Source organism: Artibeus jamaicensis, unplaced genomic scaffold, assembly GCF_021234435.1.
Source record: "Artibeus jamaicensis isolate MK-2021 breed Jamaican fruit bat unplaced genomic scaffold, CSHL_Jam_final contig_3214, whole genome shotgun sequence".
Classification (NCBI taxonomy): Eukaryota; Metazoa; Chordata; class Mammalia; order Chiroptera; family Phyllostomidae; genus Artibeus; species Artibeus jamaicensis.
This window is the reverse complement of record NW_026521760.1, coordinates 526080-553134: the sequence shown is the minus strand read 5'-3', so window position 1 is coordinate 553134 and position 27055 is coordinate 526080. Positions and strand designations below refer to the sequence as shown.

Genomic DNA, 27055 nt, shown 5'->3' with positions numbered 1-27055 from the left:
TTTTTTCTGTTGAATTATATAATGGTTTAGTTTTTATTCTGTATCTGGTTTATTGCTTATTTTATTCTGCACCTTCCAAGAAGACTTTCAATTTTAATCAATTCTTAATTACCAGAACTAATGAAAGTGAAAGAAGGTGTAGAAACTTTAAAATGAAAGGCAAGCCCAATGTCATTTATATTTGAATTTTGAATATGTCCTGCTATGGAGTTCTGGTAATTGTTTAAGTAGAAAAAATTGAAGACACTTTATGAAGAACTGGAAAACAGATGAGTTTCCTTGGCCAAGGCCCTTGTTGGCTCTTCTTTACAGCTCATTCCATGCTAGAAATAGACAGCTTTTTTCTAATAGCAGCTAAATAGAATTGGCCTTTCAAGTCTCACTGTAACAATTTCTGCTACCAGTGTTTGCTCCTTCGCGTTATCCATTTCTATAAGTTACAGCTGGTAGTAACAGCTATATAGCAGAACACCCACCAAATAACAGACAACTTATAACTACTCTGTGATGTAGGTGTGATCATTATCCTCAGTTCCATATGAGGAAACTGGATCACCAAAATATTAAGTACTAAGATCACACAACCAGTAATGATGAAGCTAGAGTTTAAACCTAAACTCTGGTTCCAAAGCCCTTGCTCATAACCATTACTCTATACTGCCAGTCAGAAGAGACCTTAATTTAGGACACCACTATATTTGGTCATTAAACATGATTTTAGCAGGGCATTATACAGCTTTTGCTTAATTCCAGTAGGTAGGTATTATTAGATCTGCTTTACAGGTTAAGGAGTCAGAAAGGTTGAGGAACTTGTCTAAGGCTATACAGCAAAGGTCAGAACCCTAATTGAAATCCAGTGAGTTTAAAATAAAAAATTCAATGTAATGAATTTCTCCATGAAACACTCTTCTCTCTGACGGGTCCTTTTAAAAACTGCATGAAAGAAATTTTTAATAAATTAGGATATTTTTAATTAATGAGAAGAGTTTTCATTTCAAGAAATTCTACATTCTGTAAAGTACACAATTCTTTGTTAAACTGCATATCCTACTTCACATAGTTTTAAAATTGAGACTGCTTTTAAACAGAAAAAACTCCAGATTTATATAAGGAATCATATAATTTCATTAATCAGTGCCTATCACAATGTCAACATATCAAATATTAGATGATAGTCTAAAATTTTAGATAGTCTAATAGTCTAAAATTTTCTTCATTTTTTCTTACATAATGGAGAAAATATAACAATTTAAATATTGCAAGAAAAAATTAAACCATGGTTGCGTGGTCCTTTGTATTTTACTTATGATAAATTAAAGTTTACATTTCCCTGTGAATATCAGACTTACTCAGAATTCTTATTATTTGAAATTAAAATTGTAAAAAGGACACATTTGAGCCCCTATAATTAAACTGCTACTACATGCCTTTCTGGTTTATTATAAGCACTTCATCTGATATACAATACTTGAAAAGCTGTAAAAGAGTATTATATTGCTTTGATTTTAAATCTCTATGCTTTCTCCATATAAATAGTAAAGTTTTTATAAAGCTTTAAGTCTAGGTAAAGAGGATCAAACAAATGACTGGCGTATTTAGTTATTCCTTAGGAAAAAAATCTCATTAAAGTGAAACTTAAAATCTTACCACTATAGAATTTCCTAGAAATGTGGAAAATAAAAAGTAAGCTGTGTTTATTCTGCACAGTCTTAGTTTCTCCTCGTTGCCTGAATAAACCAGTGTATTAAGATATTTTTGTTCTTTTAACAATTGAATGAACAGTTTTAAATGTGAACTTTATAATAGATGTCTGATTTTCATATCTTATGAAGTGTTGAGGAAAATTAACACATCAGTAGCTAAAAGAAATTGTATATTTTGCTTTTAATATTAGAAATATTTGCTATATATTCAATAGAGAAATCCATCTGCACCTAAACTTTTAAATTTAAAATTCCAGGGTAAAAGACAGTTAAAATAAATGTTCTAGTAGGCATTAAAATTTTTTATTTGCTTGGTGATTCTATATTATAGTTTCTGGCATTATAATTCCTATTTAAAATATGATTTTGACTTCTTTTAGGTTATGAAAGGCTTTTTTAAAATGTGAAATTCCTTAGAAAAAACAGTAGGCTTAAAAACAAGTGAAAAATTTAGGAAATAATTTTGCACTCAAGTACTCCTCAAAGACCTGATAATTGGGCATTTTGTATGTAGCCTTATAAAACGTCAGACCTGCCTTCAAGACCGTTTGACAGGGATGGAGCTTTGCGTACTAACTTTGTGTATTAACTAGCCTTGAGGAGCTTATTGTGCATTCTAATCAGATTTTAGAGAGATTTTTGGAGATAGAGATACTAACTTTAAAAGTGCTCCTATACCAGTAGGTTAGCCACTGTAAAACATAATCTTTGGTGACAAAGGTGAGTTTTTAGTCTGAATGATGATGACTATAATTTTATATCTTGAATTATTTCTCCTACATTGTTATTCCTTGTTCAAGAGCTACCTGAGATAGTATTTGCTGTTTTGGGATTGTTATTTTCTATTTATAAAATACAAATGCACTAAAAATTTAACCTCCTGAAATATCAGCAAAATTCTGCTATGCCAGGAAATTTTAAGAAGTCAGAATTTTATTTTCACACTCATAAAAGTAATGCTGAGTGTTTTTCCCATGTTTCTTCCTCTTTGCTGCACTCTAGATCTCAGGAAGAGTTTTTAACTAGCAATTAAAAATAGACCACTTGAAGATTTCGGAAAATGTGAGGTATTCATCAGTAATATATTTACTGTCTGAAGCTGATATAGCTGTAAGGTTTTTTTTAGAGCCAATTGATCTATTGCGCATGTTCCCTCCCTAGGTTGCAGGACATGATTCTATTTGCATAAGGCCCTGGGCAAGGTTCTTCCTCGAATTGATTGGCCTGTCCAGGGCAGCCTGATGTGTTCTTGCATTGATCACATTGTCTTTTTTCTTTGAAAGACAGTGTTACACTGAGTTCATCTCAAATGTGCTAGGGAGAAGGTAAAACTTTACTGCAGATGTCTCAATTTTATTCAGATATTCCTTAGAGTATAAGCCCTTCTTGCAAGGCTAAGTATTTCCCTTTTTTTCCTTTCCTAATCTGGATGTTTCTGCAGTTTGAGTGCAGTGTAGAGTAGATTATATTTGAAAAAGCTACATTTAAGAAAATTGCCACAGTACATGCCACTCATCTTGTGCTATTTTTGTTTTTAAAACAGTGTATCTTGCTTCCAGTTTATAACCATGTTCTTTAAAGATGATCTCTTAAACCTAGACATAAACTGAAATTTACTGGTTTTGTGATAGGTTACTACTATCTCTACCAGCCTTTTAAATGCCTTAGTTTCCATGGGATGGGTACTGCTATATGTGTTTAAACAAAAAAGTTTTATTAGTTTCATTATAAATCCAAGGGTCCAGAATGACTTGCCTGTTACTCTTCATCATTAGTGATGTTAATGTGAATAGTATAAACTTGTCAACTATGGAAATTATTAAGCAGGTGCATATCAATTATGGATAAAACATACTTCGTTATATCATAACTTTTGTGGCAGGGTGGTATTTGGTGACAATGGAAACCTGAGTTTAAGGATTAAATGTTCAACCAAATCCATGAGAAATTGAGCAATGAATGTTTTGCAATTTAGCACTCTTTATTGGCTGGTCATTAAACCAACATTTATATTGTCTGCCAAAGAGCATATTTGCCTACACAGCTAATTATCAAGAAAATGCCCATTACCACCACCCTATTTTCTAGGTCTATAGTCAGGAACCAGTGAGACAAACTTAGGCTTCCTTCAAGATGCAAGACAGTATCCTCCTCCTGACCAGCCTGTGGTTCTATCGAAGCCTATGTGAGTTTTTAAGAAGGGTTACTTTTGGCAAAGATTTAGAAATGGGCCATGGCCGAATTTGATTATTGTGTAGTTGGTAATTAAACTCTGCCATGATGATTTCTTAATGTTTCCAGAAAGCACATTTAGTTAACAGTTACATACAAGTCAGAACATTTTCATATATGCTGCCTTATTTTTATTAAACAGGTCATTATTTATGAATATTGTTAAAGTATAAAAATTCAGTTTGACCAAAAAATGCATCATTATTTCACTCAGTGGTCTCACTGCGGCATCACTCAGTGTGTATCACCATAAGCCATAAATGCATTTTTTTCTACTTAAATAATTTTGTTTTGTAAAATTTGATAGTAAAATATTAGAGATCATATTTCTTTTGTCTGTTTCTAAAATGCTAGAATTTGTGGCTTAAAATTAAACCTGGAGTGAATTAAGTGTTTATTACACAAAGATTAATCATTTCAAGTTTTTAAATAACATCATTTGCTATTTTAAAGGTATCCACTAAAACCTATAACATTAATGAGAAGTGTACACAAGTTGTATGAAACTTATTTACCATGTAGAAGTGTCAGTAAGCAGAATTATTATTAGTGTAAACAATATATATTATAAAATATGGTCTTCCACTGGCAAAATTAATTTTGGGGTGATTAGAGCATAACTAGACTGCCTAAAATTGCTAATCATACTTGCATATAAATCATAAAAATATGAGAAAAGTATTCATAAAATAGTGATATAATTATTTTTAAGGTTAAAAATAGGTTTGATAGTTTTTGAAAATACTAATGAAAAAAGCATATAAAAGTATTAAAATGAAAAACCTCTTCGAGTACTTAAAAGCAGCTCTTCAAAGCTGAGTCCTGTCTGTGGAAAAACAGATATTACTTTGCAACTTTTGTGCAGTGCATCACAACTTGGTTCAAGTATAGCTCTCTGAAATGGAATTGTATAGTGTTTGCACATTTTTCCAGCTGAAATGAAATGTACATCATCTTGCATAATTCACTTGTCTCTGGTGGTTATATTTGCATATCTGAATGAATGAGTATATATCTTAAGCTCCTGCTAGGTGTAAAATAATCTCATGAGTGAAGGAGAGCTCTTTTACCTCAGAAGTCAGAAGAGTCTTTTATTTCACAGCAACCCATGATCAAACAAGCTAATTCAGATGCTGGAAAGTGCTTTTGCTTAGCTGTGTGGAAGAACCATTGGCTACACACACCCAACAAGTGTATGGTGCGCCAGGAGATCTATTGAAAACCCCTTATAAGAGTGAGTGACAACCCCAAATACAAGTGACCATGAGCAACTATGAATAGTATAAATACGCATTTGAGCTGGCCAGACTTTCTGCTATATAATTTAGTCACAATTACTGTATTTCTTCCCCCAAATTTACACTACATGGTCAGTTTCTTGTATGGACCTGAACTGAAGAAATATAAGTCAGTGTTTGGTGGGCCGAAAAAAAGAACTTGGCCTTTGTATAATGATCAGGATGTAGTGCGGTGGCTGCTGTTTTTATTACTGCTCAGGTACTACCCAGGACCAAAGTTCTCCAGACTTCCCCACACAGGGATGTGGAGGTCTGAGTCTGAATTGTGTTCACGGCATTCAGAGCCTTTATAAATTATTACTGGGGAAACAGGGGCGTTGCTGTAAGATGGTGGGAAATATAAAGTACATGAAATATCTGCTAAAAAGTTGTCCCGTGAAATCTATTCTTCTTTCTCATATCTGATGAAAATCAAGGAATTGCTAAAAAGTTTTCAAATACTGGAATAATGATTTTTAAATCATGGAAGGAAAGGTACAATGATTTCTGCCTTTTCTTATTTCCCTTTCACAAAGTGTCATATACTTATTTATTGGTGCTTCCAAGAAGCTACTGTGTTTCTAGTGTAAGCATACTGTGAGTCTGAGACTTTCTAATAATGCCACAATAACTTTGTAGTAAAAATCCTTCATCATTAATTATGTATTTAAAATACATCTCTTTATAAAATCTAAAAAAAATGTATTTTTGTTTACTGAAAGGAAATTTGATATCTCTTCATGAAAGATGTGCTTGTTAAGTTTTCTGTAATTCTGTATGGATAGTGTTACATATTAATGGTTGGTCAAAACTTATCTGATGTAATTGTAACTCACAATTTAATTGTATACTGTTTTAACTCACAGTATACATAAAAGTTAGACATTTTTCAAAATAAAATATTTAAAATATCAGTAAAATTTATATACTTTGCTTTATGCAAAAGTATTACTTTTCTGAGGAATAAAACATGAACAAAGATTATATAATTTTGAATAAAATAGAAGTTAACTACCTTTCTCTTTACTCCTCCTCACTCCTGCCCCTAGACTATGTAAATGAATAACCTGTATTGGTTAATAAGCAAGTATTAACCATGGTTGGTAAATATGAACAGCTCCAAATAATATTTACTTGCTAGATACCCAAATAGGTACACATATGTTAAGGAAATACCTTCCTTTGGAATTATTTTTTATACTTCTGCCTCTAAACACTCCACAAGAATCTTCTCATTTGTAGTTGCTTAGAACACATGTGCAGAAGAAATTTTGTATTTGAACATTTTTATGTAGGCTTTACAAAATTAAAACTAAAAGCTCACATATTAAAATTTATCTTTGTGTAGGTATCTGAATACATATACTTTCAAACTCTTTTATCTGAGCTGTTCTAAAAAAGAAATCAAACAAAATCACGGGCATGTTAATGTGATGATAGAGTGCATGGACTACAGACCGTTCTCATTTCTTTTATCCGTGTGGGAATAATAATAGCTTTTAATCATTATTTCCTTTCAGCTGTGTACAAACCTAGCTTCACTGTCTTCATACTACTAACTCATTATCTTTTTTATACAACAGGCATGGTCCTGCTTACCTTCTTCTTTCTTTACAACCGGGGTGGGGGGAGCTGGCTCTGGACATTTATTCATATATCCCCAATGTCATACAGAGATGTTTTGTGTTAATTCTAAAAATTTCCTAATTTTTAATCTCAAAAAAATGGCAGCATTTTTAGTGATGTTCCATTATCTCTTTGTTTTTAGAATTTATCTCTCTCCCTTTTGGGGGGTCTTTGGGGAAGTAATATAGGTAAGTTCTGGGTTGAGGTTGAAAATCTCATATTACTTTATGCCTACATTAATAACACATAATCACCATATAGTCTATAGTTGAATTAATGATGAAGCTGTAAGTATCCATAAAAACAAAAATTTGTAAGAGAGATGAAAGAACACAGGAACTTCTTACAAATAATGTTTTTGCTTATTGACGTCTAAAAAAAATTATTTGATGTTTGATGCCAATTGCAATAGCATGTTATACGATGGGAAACAGGCTTCTCCACTAACGATTACACACCTGAGTTTAGTTTTTTACTGTTACTTAGCTAAGTAAGTACTTCTTTTTACTATACAGGATAAACTTCCATTTCCTGTGGAAATTTTTAGGAGAAATAGCACATATTTTAGATGCAATGGGCATTAATACAATTTACACAAACATAGATATGACCATCTGCATTTATATCCTTCTTAATATTACCTAAATTATGTGACGAGTAAGAAGATTGTTGTTCTTTAATCACTAGATTTTTTAACCCTGCCCAAGTTAAACTTAAAAAATTTTTTCTCAATAATAGGCATTTTAGCACTTTTTTCTATACGTAAGTAGTTGAAGTGTCAGCGACAGTTGCTGTAGAGGACCGACATACCTGTCTATTCCCATCACGCGGACGTTGTTCTATTATAGCTAGCAAACTGTCGCATTTACACCTTCCTCGTTTTAAAGGTGGAACGATTTAAGTGCACATTGGAATCTTTTTCAAAAGCCTAATGATGGTTTTTTTTTGCTTTTTAAAATGCAAAACTAGCAGTATATGCATTATTGGTTTATATGGAAAAGTAGTTAACAGTTTGCTATGTAAATGCATTTCTTAAATAGGCTCGAACTATCTTTTCTTGTACTTTTATGCAAATAAAATTAAGCAATAGTTTTTCTATTCATTGGTTTTTCATTAGCAGTTTCTTTGAGACATATATGCCTAGAACTCCTAGCTTTTTCCTCTTTCTTGATTTATCATTTTTATTTGTATGGTCTTTTTCCATGGGGCTGTTTTCCTCTTTCAGTTCCATTTACAGGTAACATGACAAAAAATACATTCATAACTTAGTGACCTAGACAATATTTTGTAGAATGAGGAGCTAACTTTATCTTTTCATCACATGTCCCTCTATAGATGCTTCATTAGTCTTTAAAAAATAACTTTTAACTTTTCTTATAGATTATATCAGAAAAATTATTTCTCAACTTAAATTCCATGAAGTGTATGTAATATTTTTAATATTTGAATTTTGTGTTGCATTTTTTCTTATACACAGATGTGTATTTTATTTATTTGAATATACAATTTAGGATCCAGTATTTGGAATATGCGCAGTAAAAGTTACAGTTTTTTCAATAGCAATATAGACTTTAATATAGACTAAATATGCTAACCTCCTGTTACCAACAAAAGCCAAAAAAAAAGTTGAAACACTCATTACAGGTTTAATTACAGTTTCGGGTGGGTCTGAAACCTTCTGATTCCGTCCTGGCCACTCCACGTTAGCCATTCAGGCCATACTGCCTGTGTTGTGTATTCAGCAGTTCCTATTAAATGTCTTCACAGTGAGTGATTCTGCCAGGCTTGCTGACACCCGCTTCATGCATGGCCTGCTGTGCTGGGTGGAATATTTTTTCTGAGCTGCCTAGAACATTAAAGACATCTTGGCCATGTCATTCTGTGTACAGTGTGCGTGTGTGTGTTCATGAGAGTGTGCATTCCTGAGCAAATCAGTATTAAATAAATGATTAAATGGTATGACTTTAGATACATGTGAAATTTTGAATTTAAATAATGATGGATTTATAATTTATCACATGCATATATTTTTAATAATTTTAGTTCAGTTAAGTTCCTTTTAGCTTTTCTTGTCTGTGGTTATTGACACTAGGGGGCACTGCTTATCCTCAGTTGCATCTTTCTTCAGAAAATGAGTAAAAATACTCAGCTGATTCTGTGTTCCTACTCTAATTAACAGTTGAATTTAGAGATCTCTAGGCTACTTAATTCTTTGTTATTTTGGTTTTACTTCTAATGCCTATATGTAGTGCTAACAAAGGGAGTGGAGTTATTGGTTTTCACTAACAAATACAGTATCCCATGTCCCATACAGTAACTTTTTTTTTTCATTGGAAATGTCATTCTTGGCAAAACCAGAAGGGCAAGTTTGCCCAGTGATGAGGTTTAGATCCCTTGCCAGCTGTGCTTCTAGCCAGCAAGTGTGATGAACAGCTTTAGAAATCAAGTGAGAGGAAGCATTCAAAAGTTAGTGCGATGCATTTGGGTAAAGGTCAAGAGAAAGATAAGCAACAGGATCAGAATGAAGAGCACAAATAGCAATAATTGTACCTTTTTGCCTATAAATTTAAGTGATTTCATCTCCAATTTTGAAGCATGGAATTAGTTCAAAAGTGACCTGCACTTCTTTTAAGCTATTTTAAAAACTGTATTTAATCTTCTATTTTAACTGGTCACTTAAAAATGAATAGAGAGAAATGGATATGCTACCATTCATTACTATATTTATAGATTAGAGCTGTGGCTACTAGTTATTACTGAATTAACAACACAATGAAACTTTTTTATTTTTTTAAATTTATTTAATTATTGTTCAAGTACAGTTTTCTGTACAATGAAACTTTTTCAATTGAAAATTACACTTTGATCTTCCTAAAAATATAAAGATTTTTTATTGCCATTTTTTAAAGAATCTTAATGTTAATTCTAGACCTAAATACTCATGTTTTAAACTACAGGACTACCTGTTCATCTTTAAGGACATGAATGACTTTTTATGTTATTTTTTTTAAATAAAACTCTCTCCGGCTCTCTTTTCCTTCCCCTCCAAAGGCAGAAAGCAATCAGTAGCCTATAGAATGTAGGAAAATATTTTCCTGGTTCTCCTAATTAATCAGATCCATGAGAGAACTCTAAAAATTTCACATTCCTCTCCTCCAGAGTTGTAGTCATGTGTTGTATGTATTAAAACATGCAGTTAAATCATTCATTGTTTTTATTAGCTAAAGATATTGATTTTTAACATGAGTAATTAGAATAAAGTATTTTTACAGATTTTAAAGTTTCATGGCTTATACTTCATGTCCTAACCAAAAAGGGACAAAAAGTATTGCTAGTGTAAGTGAAGCTTGGTCTGAACACTAGTAAAATATCCGAGCATCAGCACTTGGACAGTTTTAAGTAAAATTGGTGAAGTACCTCTGCCTTGTGGCACCCCAAATTGTTTTTCACTAAATGGGTATTTTAATGAGAATTAAAAAAAAATATTTTTAAAGACATATGAATATGTGCATTTTCCTGGGTTGATTCTTTTCTGTTCTGATTTTCCAAAGTGACTTGATAGTGTTTATTATATAACATACATTTAAACATATTAAGCATGACTACTTTTAGGTAATTTCTTAGAAAAAAACTTTCAAGTTTAATACACAGTTCAGAGAGAAATGGTTTGGTTTTTTATTACAAGTATTTTTTTCTAATTTTTCTACATAACATCATAAGTGAATTAGCTGACTTAGGTTCATCTCTGATCTTTAGTAAAACATCAGTCACTAAGACTTGATACTACCTATTTAGACCATATCAGTTCATAAACAAAACCCTGATTAATCAATATGGGGCAGCTTTTCTTATATTCAACATTTTATAATTTGATTTTTTTTTTTTGGTACTCACCATCTACAAGCAATCAGATGCCAGCCCATTTATAATAGGTTTTTCTCCTCCTAGCAGGACGTTGCTTTTGGCTATAAAAAGTTAATTTCAGATCTTGATATACTTGCATTAATTTTTGAGACATTGGCTGGGTGTAGTACAGCAAAAAATAACACGCACATCACACCACTGTGCTGTAGCTGATCGTTTATTACCTCAAGCCAGAGAGGCAGTGCTAATGTGAAGGCTGCAGTGTGTCTGTGGAAAGGTGGAAACTGACAGTCGTAGAGACAGCTTCTGAGGGGGTTTGAAAGAGGAACACAACAAGGAGAGGAGAAAACAATAGCAACACTGTCTGAAGGGTCATATTTTAATACTTCTAGTGCTCGGCATCTTTGGAAATTTTTGTGATTAAATAAATTATTATCTTCAGTAATACTTGATCTTCTCTCCAGACAGCATTGTGTCAGAATGGGAGAGCTCACTGCAATGTTATCTTTTCAGAACCATAAGTGTTCTCTAAAAAACATATGACTGAGATGTTCATCAGCTGGGATGTTTGCTGTAATTCACCAATAAATTTGAATAATTTGACATAATTTCTGACAAAGATGAATGTTTTCACATTCATTTCCATAGTAAGGCGGTGTCTATGTGAAGAGACCAGTTTGACTGACTTTACCTGCCAAATTGATCAGAAAAAAAAAACAAAACAAAATAACAGGCGTTCTGTCCACGGAATTAAAGCAGCTTGTGTGCGAACCACTTTGGTGGCCTGTAAACCCCAAAACTTGCATAATACTATGTCACTTTGGAGCCTAGGGTATTATAAGGAAGTAAAGTACTAAAACACATCATCAAGGAACTAATGACATCTGTGATTTTAGGTACCGTGATGGAGAGTGAAGGAGAGGCATTTTCGGGTGTGGACCTTGAAATCATAGCTGAGCTTATACCAATAGTTTGTTGAAACTAGAGGTGGCATCAAAGGCATCTCACCTGTTTTCTCATCTGCTCAAAAAGGAATTGGACTAATTTCTAATGTCTCTGACAACTTTCCTTTCTTCTATATTATAGGTAATGTTCATATTAATAAATATTTAAACTGGTTTTAGTAAACCATGATGCTACTTGAAATGTATTCTTTTAAGTAAAAGGCCACAGGAGACCATAGAATTCCATTGCATTCATGACTATTAGAATGTAAGTTTTAAAGCTTTAAGGGTCCATTCACTCCCACAAATAATAAAAAGTAGCATCAATATTCAAATTAACTTCTAGAAGCATTTGATTCAAGTACTGGAAAATTCAGCATTGGGTTTATTGTCCTTTCTGTTTGAAGAGGAAAGAGACTAATAGATCATAGTATGTGCTGGTGGTTGTGTGGGAAGAAACAGACTGAGAGAAGCTCTGCTTTTCCTGACAACTTAGTGACATAAAGTAGTATGGTAGATTTCATCCTGACACCCACAGCGAGAAGTGACAGGCTGGGTTCCTGTGAAAGTGGGTTAGGATCAGAACTATGAAAACTCAGCATTTGTTCCTCATCCCTGTGCATTGTCTTCTCTGTGCTTTGTCTATGGGAGTATCTCCTCCCCCTCCCCTCATTACACTCTTGATTATAACTTTCCCCACAAGTAGTCACTTTGTTTCTTGTCACTGGGGATTTTTTCTTACAACATCTCTTGAATGTCACTCACTCTCCTCCCTTCAGACACACTGATGTTTTGTTGATATTTGACCTCCATTCTTTCGTACATGTATGCTTAGGAGAGCAACATAGAAGCCTACCTACCTCTTACCTCTTCAGTCAAGTTTCACTGAAAGCCTCTCTCTTGTTCTCCCCTTTCCACACCATGTCTCTCTGTTTCACTTATAATCTCATTAGATAAACCTATGTGTAATCCTGTTTTGTATGTTGCCTTTTATATTATTAACACTCAGGAAAATTAACGTAAGAATTTCAGTCTGCAGTGCCGTCAATCTGTCACCTTTCATGCACTAGTTTAAAATTCCAAAAATGTAAATGAAGTAATTAACCTGATATGAAACAGTGACATATAATTGACTTTCTAAATTAGTGAACTACTGACTCCTTTTTATATCTTTGCTGTTTTATAGGATTTCGTATTGGCTAAATTGGCTACTTAACAAAAGGTGTGATGTAACAGAAATTCTGCTTCCTACCATAATAAATACCGTTGCTTATTAAACATCCTGTACTGTGCTGCCTACTTATATTTACTCTAGATTATTGCTGTTTGAATTATTTTATACTCATGTAAGGAAGGCGATATTTAATGATTGTAGAATATAGACTCTAAATCATTGGCTCAACTAGTGGAATATCCCACAAAGAAGTGCTAATGAACAGACACATGAAGAAAAAAAATGGAATTTTAAAAAATAGCCTAGAGAATAATTCTCTTTCACTCACACGTATACCCTTCCTCAGTGTAAATTTTTCAGTGCTATCTGGCATCAGAGCTGTCGTCAGCTGACAGGTGTCAGGGTTCTCCCCTTCCTGTTAGTGCTCCGAGGTGCTACTCCTGCGTGCTTCAGCATGGTGGGTATTGGTGGAGGACACTGGGTGTGTAGTCACTGTTGTTTGTGGCTCACTGTTATTGAACTCAGAAGTGTTCTTTTACTACACGTAGTATATCTACATGTGAAATGAAGGTAGAACCAGAGACACTGAGGTGTAACTAGCTACTTTTATACCAGCCTCATCTTTTCTTTCATCTAAAATTTATGTGATTTTGTGCAGTAAATACAATCCCCAAATGTCCTATCTCATATTAACATATTTCAAGCCATTTCCTCTTACACTCTTGTTATCGTTTTAGAAATTTGAGATGTGCTTTTATAAGAAAAATGACAACATATAATCAGAATCATATTAAAAAGTTCCAACTTAAAGGATTGTTCTGTATTTGTAGGTCAGTAGAGTGTGCATTTAAACAGCCCATGTAAGTTGAGTTGAATATAAATTTCTTTCAGCAACAGGATTCACTTGAATGTTTAAGCAGGTACAGAAGCTCCTGGTATTTAGCGTACGTTTCTGTGTTAGAAGAGCCATCTGCGTATCCTTGTTCAAATATTTTCAAACAATGTAGGAAGCCTGTGACAAATACTTATTACAATGATTTCACTTTCCCATTAAAAATGGATGTCAACCCTCCCCAGAAACCCACAATTGATTCATACATAATGCTTTAAGAATATTTAGATGTTCTTTCTTTACTATATCAATGGGTCAGTGCCTATACTGGAATCTAAAAGTTAAGATAATCCCTCCAATATATGTAAATTACATCAGTACCACACCATTTTTGTGTCAACTTGAGCCGCCATTTAAAGAAATATGATCAAATGAAGTTTACCCTGAATTTCTAGAAGCGAAAACTCAGAAATATCTGAGGACACAGAGAAACTAAAGTCTGGAAAAGAATCAAAATCTCAAATATCTTCAGTGTCAAATTTTATATAACTCAGTCTTTGTTTTCTTTAAACATAGCAATTAAAGGCTGAGATTTGAAAAGCTCACCTAGCTACTTTCACGGTGAAACTTATCTATGCTCACCCTTCCTTTTCCCAACACAAACAGGTTTCAGTTTATCGTGGCAGGCACCAATAGTGATGATTACATATTTTTATTTGAAGTTTGGAGTTAGTTATTTTATACCCCAGTTCCTTCAGATTTGAAATCACAAGCATACCTTGCTTCATCTGGCATATATATTTTATTTGAAGTTCAGATAATCAAACCATTTCCCAATCGATTTATAGGATAATTTTTGAAACTTGTTACTGATTTCTTTATGATTTTTAATAGTCAGTACTTCTCCATCTTTTAACTTTATGTTTTTCTCTGTGGTCTTTAGTTGGGTGAGAACACTAAATTTGATAGGATAGTAATATGGCATTGAATTGTGAGACCTAAAATCTGAGATAAATTTACTCCATCTCATAGATATTAGTGAGTTAAATCATAATGTAATCCTGAGTGCACAAACATGGCAAAATGCTAGGCAGGTTGGAAGGCTGACTTAGATTAGAATGGAGAGTAGGCTAATGCTTAACATCAGTTATGGCCTCTAGTAGGTTCTGCGATACACTGCCAGTTGCTCCTTCAGCAGAGGACCTGTTGCCCTAGCTCATGCGGGTGCTTTAAACAAACATTGTTCAGCTGTTGGCCCCTTCAGGGGTTGCTTTGGCTGCTGTGGGGGCCCATAGTCAAAGACAGAACAGTGTGAAAGATTAAAAGCCAAGCCATCTAGGGATAATGCCAAAGGGTCGTTCTATGTCCAGAGCTCCTGGGGGTAGCAGGGGTGTAACTGGATTTTCTCCTCACCTTGACATCTCTCTGCTCATTCCTGTTTTGTTCCCCATCTTTCCTAAGATGTTGATCTTAAGGGCACTCCTTTGTACATGCCCGCCGTCTCGGAGGCTGTTCCCTGGTGAACCCACTGTACAGTGTGGTCTATTTCTAAATATGCAAACCAGATATCACCGTACCTTCCTAACCATCCCTACCCTGATTAATTCCATTTCTGTAAATAGGTCCTCCATTCACTCCACAAATTATTTTTGAGTGCCAATCACGTGCCAGTCATTGAGCAGGGAATGGGGATGTGGAATTTACCTGGCACATATGGTCCTGCCATCTTGTGGCCTACAATTCAGTAGGAAATAAAGACAGTGAACAACATTCTGATATAATCATTACCAAAACAAAGTACAGAATATTATATACAGATAGTCATGGTATAATGACTTAGGTTTTGATTAGAAGTTTAAAGATCTACCTTAGTGGGTTGGGCAGCACCCTGCAAACTGAAAGGTCACCTGTTTGATTTCCTGTCAGGGCTCATGCCTGGGTTCCGGGCCAGGCCCCTGGTTAGGGGCATGTGAGAGGCAACCTATTGATGTTTCTCTCATACATCTGTATTTCTCTCTCTGTCTCCCTCTCTCTAAAAATAAATAACTAAAATCTTTTTAAAAAATCTAGCTGTGCCACTTACAATGTGAATATGGGCAACTTGCTTTCTCTAAGCATCAATTTCCTCATCTATAAAGCAGGTACATATTCCTTCAACTACAAGTAAACTTAAAAAGAAATTGCTCTATCTAATGAGATAATGTAGATATAAATACTCAGAATGTTAAGGGTTTCTGCAGAACTTATCTGAACCTGCCTTACTAAAGGGCCAGAAATCATGTGTTCCTCAACTTTATAGTAATAATATATTACCTAGAATACTTGATATATTAGAATATTGCTTTCTGTGTTTATGCCAGGTAATGGAATATACAGTCTTTTAAATATATTGAAAATAATACAGGTAATTGGAACCTGAATTTTTAATAAAGAAATTTGAGAAGAACCATTTAAATTTTAAACACACTAAACATCTGTGTGGAAATTCAATGTAAAGGTTTTTTCCAGCTTTAGTGAGGTATAGTGGACAATCAGAAATTGTATATATTTGCCCTGGCTAGTGTAGCTTAGTGGATTGAGCATGGGCCTATGAAGCAAAGGGTAGCTGGTTCAATTCCCAGTCAGGGCACATGCCTCATTTGCAGGCCAGGTCCCCAGTAGGGGACACATAAGAGACAACCACACATTGATGTTTCTCTCCCACTCTAAAAAAAAAAAAGAAATTGTATATATATATAAGGTATACTACTAAATGGCCCTGATAAATGTATACATTGTGAAATATTCACCACAGCCAATCCAATCAACATATCCATCGCCTCACACCTAGTGTAAATGCTTTTAAAAGAAATTTGTTAAATAATGTAATCTCTTATACTTTGGTTATCTACTATCTATCTTTGTGGAAGGAAACCTTTTGCTTTTATCTTTCTTTTTTCTAAGACCAAAAGAAAATGGTATGCTTTAAAACTTAAGTGTATTAACACTCTCCCAACTGAATATATATGCTTGCCCATGCCAAACCTAATGAAATCTTTTGCCACAAGTTTTAAACCATTCAATGAGTAACAAATTTGCTATCTATATGTATACCAAAGTATTTTTAGTATCTACCAGTTAATGAAGTCTCATAAGTGATTTTTAAACTGAGTATATTGAACATGCTTACTACTTATTTGTATCAGGAATATTTATTGCGATCTTTATAAAAGTTTCATGTTTTCGCATTTTTCCTTAAGACCACATAACCATTTAAACATCTCCTTTGCTAAGCCTGCCTTAGTTTTTTGGACTAGCAAAGTCTAGTCCTTTCTTATACTTTTATAATATATCCACTTCATCTATATTTGTTATAATTTTCTAACCGTACTTGCTAGAGTAAGTTCTTCAAACTGTTGCCTATTTTCTCATTTCATGTATTTTTGTAAGGCACTGGTCTTCTTTCCCAGCTCCCAGATTGTCAATCACTTAATATTTATTTTTGTTTTTTTTTCTTTTAAACCTCCCTTACACATGCTTTTTTGTTGTTGAAGGAGTCTGCACGTGGCACCATGGTCTAGGCAGGAAAGGAAAAGGAAGTTATTACTGCTCTCTTCTGGCTGCCTGAAATAATAAATCATAACTTGCTATTCGCTAACTGGTGGCTGGAGACTTATCTTCATAAATGCATGTGACCCAAGAAGTTTCAGTTTACATACCCTATCCCTTGGGATTCTTGCCTGTGGAGAGCCCTTTCCTTCCTGAAATTAGACAAAGGTTGTAAGAATTGAAGCTATGGCTTCAAAGCACAGGAAAAGAGAATGTTGTCTTATCCTGTTGCTACAGTGGAGTTCCAGCTGGCCGTGTTTATCTACCTAGGGTGTGAGGCTGCGTGTCCATCTGTGAGGGGCTCAGCACAGTGCTAAGGCTTGTCCTTATGTTTGAACTTAGGAACTTCTGGAAATATTTCTTGTATGTTTTCCTACGTGGTTATTTTATAGTGATAACTATATAGGTTGTGGATGTATGCTTAAAATTGCTAAGCATTGCACATGCTGAAACGTTATAAGATGTATCTGTTCACTAGGGTAACATTTAACTTCTGTGTTAATATTTATATGTACAGTGGCCATGTAACTTTTCATCCAAACCAAGTGTTATCATCCAAGAGCACTTTTAACAGTGCAAGAGGACACTCTTAATAATTATTGCAGGTCAATAGGCATAAACTAAAGCTTTTCTGAGCTAACTGGAATGTATTGTCATCCTCTGTATGCCTAATTATTTCCTTTAAAAACATTTAAGCAAGCCAAAATTACTTTACATAATTGAGGAAGTAGAGCTGGGTGTCGCAGTTGTAGGACACTTACTTCATAACTGCTACCCTATCAGCACAAATGTTGATGCCACTGAAGAGGGTATAGATACCATATCTAAAAGGAAGGATACCTTTTAGAAATCAGAAATGAATGTCAAGGTAATAATAATTGTTGTTGTCAGTAATGATTGCTTATATGCTTTATCTCATTTATCCTTCAGCAACTCTGTGAGGTGACAACTATTGTTCCTATTTTTGTGTCCTAATGATTAAACAACTATATATATATATATATATATATATATATATATATATATATATATATATATATATATAATATTTTTTAATGAGGTCTGTCCAGAAAAAAAATCCAGCCATTGTTAATATAACAAGAACGGTTTGCATAACATCAATGTAACATGGCAGCCAAGGAGAATGGGCTGGAATGCCCATGTGTGAACAATGGTGACTTCACTGTACTTGTCAGTGGGGGCAGGAGATGCCTTGAGTGAGCATTTGTACTGTGTAACCATCACATTCATAATGACTAAGTGAGTAGAACAACAAACTTGCATCAAATTTTGCATTAAGCTTGAACATTGCTCTGCAAAAATTGATTAGATAATTCCGAAGGCCACAGCTATAGGCAGCTGGTGATTGGCAGCTTTATCACAACAATGCACCCATTCATGCATCATGTCTTATACAGAGTGTTTTGGCAAAACAGCTAATCACCCAGGTGACTCAGCCCCCCTATACAGCCCAGATTTGGAGCCCTGCAACTTCTGGATTTTCCGAAAGCTAAAGTCACCTTTGAAAGGAAAGATATTTAAGATCATTGATGAGAGTCAGGAAAATATGAGAGGGCAGCTGGTGGCGATTGGGAGACCTGTGTGAGGTCCCAAGGTGCCTACTTTGAAGGAGACTGAGACATCATTGTCCTATATACAGTGTTTCTTGTATCTTCTTCAATAAATGCCTCTATTTTTCATGGTTCATGGTTGGATACTTTCTGACAGACCACCTTGTATGTATCTATATAGAGAGAGATATATATACAGAGACATTTAATTCCAGAGCTGTGCATACTTTAACTATAAAACTATACTGCCTTCCTCTGGACATTCTTCATATCTGTGATTATAAAAATATATTGAGCTACACTCTCTTTGCAGAAGACAAAGCAGTGAAGGGACTCTGTTCCCACCAGCCTGTCACTGCTAAGCCATAGCCCCACTGGTGGCAGGAAAGTGGAGCTATCACAGTATGGCTTCAACTATTCTCTTTTAATTTCCAAGTGCATGGTGCTATTACTGGTCTAGTATTTTGATTACAGGGTTTTAAACAGACACAATAATCAGCTCTTTCTACCCAGCCAGATGGTTTTAGAATTATTGAGCCACATACTCTTAAGGGAGAAAAAGAGCCTTTCATAATTTTTCCTGTATATATCTACACCTTTAAAAAATACTCCTTGTCATTAATTGCATTCTAAAGTAAGCTTCTGTTGTCTACACTGAGAAAAGAGAAGGTACTTGGCTTATACCGGTGAGGTATTCTGCATTGTGTTTTTTGGGATCATCTGTTTTAACTGTGTGCTGTGTGTCAGGTCCTCTGCTTTCTATTTAGCTTATCTCACAATAACTCTGAGAATTAGGTGTGTTTATCATCTCCCTTTCACCTGTGACTAAACTAAGTCAGAAAACTTTGAAATAATTTAATTAAGGTATCATTACTAGATGTGGCAGAACAGAGATTTGAACCCAGGGAATGTGCTCCAAAGTCCTTGAACCTAACTATTGCATTCCCTATGAAGGCTACTTACTTAAAAGCCTCTACTTTAAAAAAAAAATTGTGAATACAGAACTGTGAGAGCTGAATGTCATACTTATCTGAGTTTCCTGCTGGGCAGTTTAGTCTTCATATTTCATCTACCAAAGTGTGTATTTCAGTTGTAATCACTAGAGGTACTTCAAGAGCTTTGGATGACAGAACCAAGGTTTTAATGTTGCAGCAGAGATGATACTTGTTCTTTGAGTAGCATGCTATTGGGATTGACTTGTGCAAAAGAATCTTCAGGAAGACATTAACTGAAAAGACTGCCAAACCCAGTGTTGGCTGATTAGTCATTTGGCCCAGGGCACATTTTTAACACAGTAGGACTCAGTCCACAGGGCAGTGGGCCATACACCAGGGGATGTACAGGCAGATTTCTGTGTGGGTCTTCAGATTTCTGAAGGAAAGTGAAGGAAGAGGTTTGTGGTAAAATATCATAGTGTATCAAACCACATAAAGACCACATTCAAGTAGAATCACTGAGTGTAATTATAATCTTCCTAACAAAAATGTGAAAAGATGCCAGCTTTTTATACTTTTCAAATCTTTGAAACAACTTAATCTGAAATCTTAACTCAGGGAGCTCTAGAGGGAGCTAATCTATTTATATACGTATATTTTTTTTTAAAAAAAGACATGTCAAACCTCAACCGTGCTGTTAACCAGAGTGATGATTCATTCATGCTCGTACAGTGGTAATGATCCTCAGATTTATAAACGTACGCTAGTGTCAGATCCTAATCTCAAGGAAACATGCACTATTCGAGTTTCTTTCAGAATATTCTTTCCTGTAGTCGTGATTCACATGCTGTAACCTTCACAGTGCAGATGTGTAACACATGTCAGAGTTCTTTGTAAAGGTATTGGCTTTTGCTGATGAAAGACTAAAGCATCTCCCTCAAAAACATGTTTAAAACACATTATATATGCAAATAAAAATATGGGCCTGCACGCACATACATACATGCCTACCCCAACCCACACTGGCCTCTTTCAGTGGGTCCCCTTGGACTTGGAAATGTAAAAGCTGTTCATCTGAGAGCCATGGCTGCTGGGCCACAAATATGGGAAAACGAAGTTATCTATTTCTTCTCTTAGGGTAGGGTGAAGACCAGCTAGTGTAGGGTTCACTTCTTTAGAGGGGGAGTACTGACCCATACTGAAGGTATTAGAACAAAAATGGAATGTCCTTTCTGCTTGAAATGGTGGCATAGATGTTAAATTCATCTTAAGTATAATTAGTTGAAGGGATCATTTAGCAGGTAGTTTATAGTTTATTCAAGATTATATGGAAACATTGAGATCCCATAGTTCCTATCAATTTTAGAGACTAAGACCCCTTTCAAAATCAATGAAAGTTAAGAGTCTTCTCCCAGAGAAATACTTGTATCTTACAGAAACAGAATTTTGCAAGGAATTTCAAAGGTGTTCACATCTTTGGATCTTAATAAAACCACACCTCCACCTTAGATTGACATTTAGTGAGACTTTGGTGATAAGACTTCCTCTCAGATTTCTGGGTTTTCCAGACTATTAAGGCCTTCCGTTACAGACTATTATGGAAGTTGTTTCTCTGCCCATCTGATCCTTCACCCATTTCTTGCTTTGGGTATATTCCATCTAATGTCTGTTTTGTAACCTTGATTCCTGTGTTCAGTCTACCCCTACTATTGCCATTCTCTACACTTTTCATCAGTGCTCATTCCCAGTGGAGGCAGTAAGGGAGGGAAGGGGGGCCATGAACCAGGCTAACACATGTAGGAAGCAGAGGCTCTGGACAGGAAGGGCAGTTGCAGGTCGTCCCAGAACTACCAGATCAGTTAGCAGCAAGACTGAAACAGAGGGAAATAGTCTGAAAAACTAAACTGTGAAGAATTTCACTGATTTACAGTTCTAATACTAAACAGTCAAATTCTTTGTTACTCTGTTTATTTGTAAACAGCTCTTTATTGAGATCCTCTGTAATGTAACCATGCCCTACCTTTAATAATATAATATAAAACTGGTTTTTAAGATGTAGGAGACTGTAAGAGTGTAAGGGAACATCATGCTGGATTGTAACACGATCAGATGTGACATAAAGAAAAGTGCACACCGTCACATCCCTTGTCTGAAATGTCAGCCAGACAAGCAAACAGACCAAAGTTTTTTCTCTGTTAGTCCATCTAACAACTAAATATTTTTCCAGGTTTGTAGAATTTTAATCCCCAGATTTTCTACTTTTGCTACTAAATCCTCGGCCTATTCAACACTTAATTTTATATCATTTCACAAATAGTCCTCAATATTTAGTGTCTTCAGACACTGCTGCCTTAAATAAGTTGGCGTATATACTAACAACAACCACAGTAAAATCCAGGGCAGGTATTTTAACATGTGGGCATATTCTTAGAACGCCAGAAAAGCATGTTCTTATTTTGTAACTTTGGCAACAGTCGCTCTAGATCTCTGAAAGTGTTACTGTTTAGAAAGTGAGAGTAAGGACATAGGTTCTTCATGTGCCACGTGGAGTCGCTGTTGTGGAATTTTGCTTTTTATTATCTAATGTTGGTTTAAACTTTTATATTCCAGTGCCAGCATGATCCAATGAAAATCTGATTTTAAAATAAAATCTATTCTAGAAGGAAGTAGTGAGCTACTTAATAATGAATGTAAAGAATTGAAGTATTGTTTTATGCTTTTAAAAGTATTATTGATATTGCAAGGTGAATTTTTATATTAATGTTGTAATGTTGATATCCAACATTGATTTTAAAATTTCCACATTCTATTAACACAGAAAAAACAGAACAAAAATTTCAGGTGCAGAAAGTGCTGCTGAGGCAGCGTTAACATGAAATAGATTCTTATTAGGTATAGTATTCATCGAAGAAGATGTGTGTGTTCAGAGTTTAAAGAAATTTAAAAGAGAGGGAGAGACACTTTAAATTCAGAATGCCAACAGACATCATATGGTACCAGAAACACAGCTCGCAATATTCTTTGTGTGAGTTTCCATCACCATTCTGAATTCCCCCTTTCTTTTAAATGTGGTAATATATTTTTGATATACAATTCATAGAAATCAGCAAAAGGGAGTAAAAACATTTGATGAAAGGAAATGGAGCATGCTATGAATTTCAAATCTACTGTAATTTTTAACTGTATTTCTAATTACACTTTCTTATATTTGTTGTGTCAAATTAGGGTCACTAGTTAATTATTAAAGCATGTTGTGTTCTTAATCTAGAACTATTATTTTTCAGTTTCTTTATCTTGTAGACCACTGATGAGTTCTTCAATTTCTTCAAGTGACCCTTTTTCAAATTTTAGAATCATTTAATTTTCTAGAAATAACATTCTACAGAAAGAAGTTAAAGTGAATAGTTTGTCAACTTAAAGAAATATATTAGAAAGTAAATTTACATCGATAGGCTTTGAAGAGAAAGATCTTTGTGGCCATTTAAAACACCAGGGAATTACAAGGCCATGGTGAAGAGCAGGCTAGTTAAATAGGAGAAGTCAAAGCCAGATATCTTTCTTTACTTATGCACCATCTATTGAAAATTAATGCAAGGTAGTCCTAAGTAGCCAACAGTGGCCTACAGGTACTAACTTCCCTAAAGCACTGAAATAGGAAGTGGTAGAAGAAACTTGTAAAAGAAGTCCTCAGGGAATCCTCCTCTTTCCCCTTGTGATCCCTTTAGTCCTTGAATTGTCAAACCACATAGAAAATGACAGAGCTGTGTAGTTCTAAGACTTAAGTGGTATTATTTTTTAAAAGAAAATTTTAGGTCTTTTCATATCTCTGGACAAGAGTAGAGCGAGCATGTGTTCAGTGCAGAAAAGAGTAACTTTGAACAAGAGATGCATATTGCTTTTTTATTTTTAATATATTATTATATATATGACTAAGCAGGCTATGGCTTGTAGAAAAAAATTGAAGCCAATATTTTATTTTCTTTTTTTGAAACAGATGATTCAACGAGAAGCAGATGTAAAAAATAAGGTAACTGCTGTGGCCTTGACAGACTCTGTTCACAATGTGTGGCATCAAGAAGCTGGCAAAACCATTCGAGAATGGATGAGAGAGGTAAGACTGGATTTTATTCAGGCTGAGATGAATGAGTGTGAGCCTTTATGTCTTGAGCCCCCACCAACTTATATCGCCTCCCACCCCCAACCTTTCTTTCTGGAGGCAGAACATTTGGAGGGAATAGAAAAAAGCTAGACATACATGAAATAATAAGAGGAAAACCCTTCCGAAGAAAAAATACTTCTTTGAAAGCCCTTTTCTTTTTTTTTTGGCTTTCTGTAGATTACATATGCATACAATGTATGTAGGAACTTTGGCTGAAGAAGGTCATGGTCTGTTAAGAGGTTATTATTCCCTGATATTTAATTTTTCAATCTGTTATTTAGCATTGATTCTGCTGCATCACAAGAAATAAATCTTACACTGGGTCTAATCCTTCCTTTAAAGGCAGTCCACATGTGCCACTCTCCAGTGGATTGGCTCACTACTGCCAGTAGGGGGAGAAGACCTAAGAAGCTCAATAGTGTTTTGCCAGATGCCTGAGCTAGGAGAAACCCGGGGAGGGGACTGGTCATGGTCCAGCCTCAGGTTAAGAAAGCTTCTTGTCACACTTTTTAAGGGCTAGTGAACCTGAAAACTAACAGGGACTTACTGAATGAACACACTCCCATTTTTTAAAAGAACTTCCAGCCCATTCTTTTATTCCTAGTACAGATAAACAGCTGAAGTTTTTTATTTATATTTACCTTTCTGAAACTGTAAGCAATTGACATCACTGCATCATGCTATAAAATTGTTTAGTCAAATCACATAATTATGTGAATTAATTGGTTGACCTTCCTGATTTTCTCCCATTAAAAAAAAACAATACCCAGGCATTTAGTCAGCTGACCTCTCACCATAGGTATGGTGGGTAATGTCTACCAGCCCTCATGGTACACTCTAAGGACTGAAAAGTTAACCGTTGAAGAGTTTTGAAAAATAAGACTGGGCTATATAATCCCAATAGTGGTGTTATCATCTTACCACAAATCTGTTTATACTGTGGTTGTTATTCTGCATTAGGGAAAGTTACTTTCATCATAAAATGTCCAAAATAGTTTTACTCCATTCCTCATAATATGTAAACATACCCTATTATTTTTCATTTTTTTCATTTACAATGTATCTGCATCCTTAATTGTCCCTCTGAAGGGCTTAAACTGTTTCTATTTCTAGAAAAATTTTATGTATTTCCTGTTGATACTTTTTGTGATGTTTGTCTGTCCAAATGGATATGTAGCCATATACCAGCATTATGTTAGTAAGGTTAATAAATGAGCTATTAGTAACTTTTCCCTCACACATAACCGCTATGGAATATAGGACCCATCCCAAACTAGAAACACCCCTGCTCGTTATTTTATTAGTAGGGCATTCCTTGTATCTCATTCTAGGTGATGAACATAACACAACTTATTTAGGTTTACTTTAAGGTATTTCTTATTAAAGACTGTATTAGGCATCCCCTTAAAAAATCAGAATATATTAGTGCATTTTTCATCTGACAGAAATAGACAGAAGATAAAGGCCTCTCATCTACTGTAATCAAAACTTCCATATATTTCTTTGCTAATAGCTTTTAATAAAAATTTAAAAAATTTACAAATGACCCATTTCCTAAATAGTTCTTTCAACCCCCTCGATTATGCCTTGGGCATGAGGCAGCAGGAGAAGTTTTGTATTTATGACATACCAAATTCAAACCCCAGCCCACTTAGCTACTTACCTGGAGTCTTGGGCAAGTTATTCAGTATCTTTGAGATTCAGTTTCTCATCTATAAAATGTAATACCTACCTTGCAAATGTGGTTGGGAAATAACATAAGTAAAGATATACCACAGTTGTTGTCACTTTAAAGAAGTTTAAATCACAGTTATTATTACTGTTGTTAGCTTTTCACCCCCAATAATATGAAATACATGAACTATATTTTCCTTTTGTTTTATGCATGATTTTTTTATTCAAAGTATCTTACAAAAAGCATGAACAAAGGAATTAGGAGAACTGAGTTTTGATAATGATCTGGCTGAGTCACTAGGAGAGCCTGGTACTGGCATAAAAACAGGTACATAGACCAATGGAACAGAACCGAGAGCCCGGAAATAAACCCAACTCTCTATAGTCAATTAATATTCGACAAAGGGGGCAGTAACATAAAATGGAGTAAAGATAGCCTCTTCAACAAATGGTGTTGGGAGAACTGGACATCTACGTGCAAAAAAATGAAACTTGAGCACCAACTTACACCATACACCAAAATAAATTCAAGGTGGATAAAAGACTTAAATATAATCCATGACACCATTAAAGTCCTAGAGGAGAACATCAGCAAGAAAATCTCAGATATTTCACGCAGCAACATTTTCACCGATATGTCCCCTAGAGCAAGGAATATAAAGGAAAGAATAAACAAATGGGATCTCATCAAAATAAAAAGCTTCTACGTGGCTAAAGAAAACAGTATTAAATTTAAAAGACAACCAACTGTATGGGAAAACATAGCTGCCAATGATACCTCAGACAAAGGTTTAATCTCCAAAATATACAAAGAACTTACACGACTCCACTCTAAGAAGACAACCAACCCAATTAAAAAATGGGAAAAGGACTTGAACAGACACTTCTCCAAGGAGGACATACAGAACATCCAGAGACACATGAAGAGATGCTCAATATCGTTAGCTATCAGGGAGATGCAAATTAAAACCACAATGAGATACCACTTTACACCAGTCAGGATGGCTATCATAAACAAAGCAACCAACAACAAATGTTGGAGAGGTTGTCGGGAAAAGGGGTCCTTAGTTCACTGTTGGTGGGATTGCAAACTGGTACAACCATTATGGAAAACAGTATGGAATTTTCTCAGAAAAATAAAAATCGACCTGCCTTTTGACCTAGCAATCCCATTGCTAGGATTATATCCTAAGAATCCTGAAACATCAATTTCAAAGAATCTATGCACCCCAATGTTCATAGCAGCACAATTTACAATAGCCAAGAGTTGGAAGTAACCTAGGTGCCCATCAGTAAATGAATGGATCAAAAAATTGTGGTACATATACACAATGGAATTCTATGCAGCAGAGAGAAGGAAGGAGCTACTACCCTTCGCAACAACATGGATGGAACTGGAAAGCATTATGCTGAGTGAAAAAGGCCAGGTGTTAAAAGACAAATACCATATGATCTCACCTTTAACAGGAAGCTAAA

The 27055-nt window shown here is 34.8% G+C and overlaps 1 protein-coding gene across 3 annotated transcripts in view; it reads left to right on the top strand.

The window, feature by feature from the left end:
* Positions 1-27055, top strand: part of FAM172A (family with sequence similarity 172 member A) — a 412801-nt gene that overhangs the window by 228827 nt on the left and 156919 nt on the right. For all 3 annotated transcript variants that reach the window (XM_053663579.1, XM_037164133.2, XM_053663580.1), the window contains one exon: positions 23741-23857. In XM_053663579.1, coding sequence (XP_053519554.1) covers positions 23741-23857 — 117 coding nt within the window. The remainder of the gene's footprint in view (positions 1-23740; positions 23858-27055) is intronic.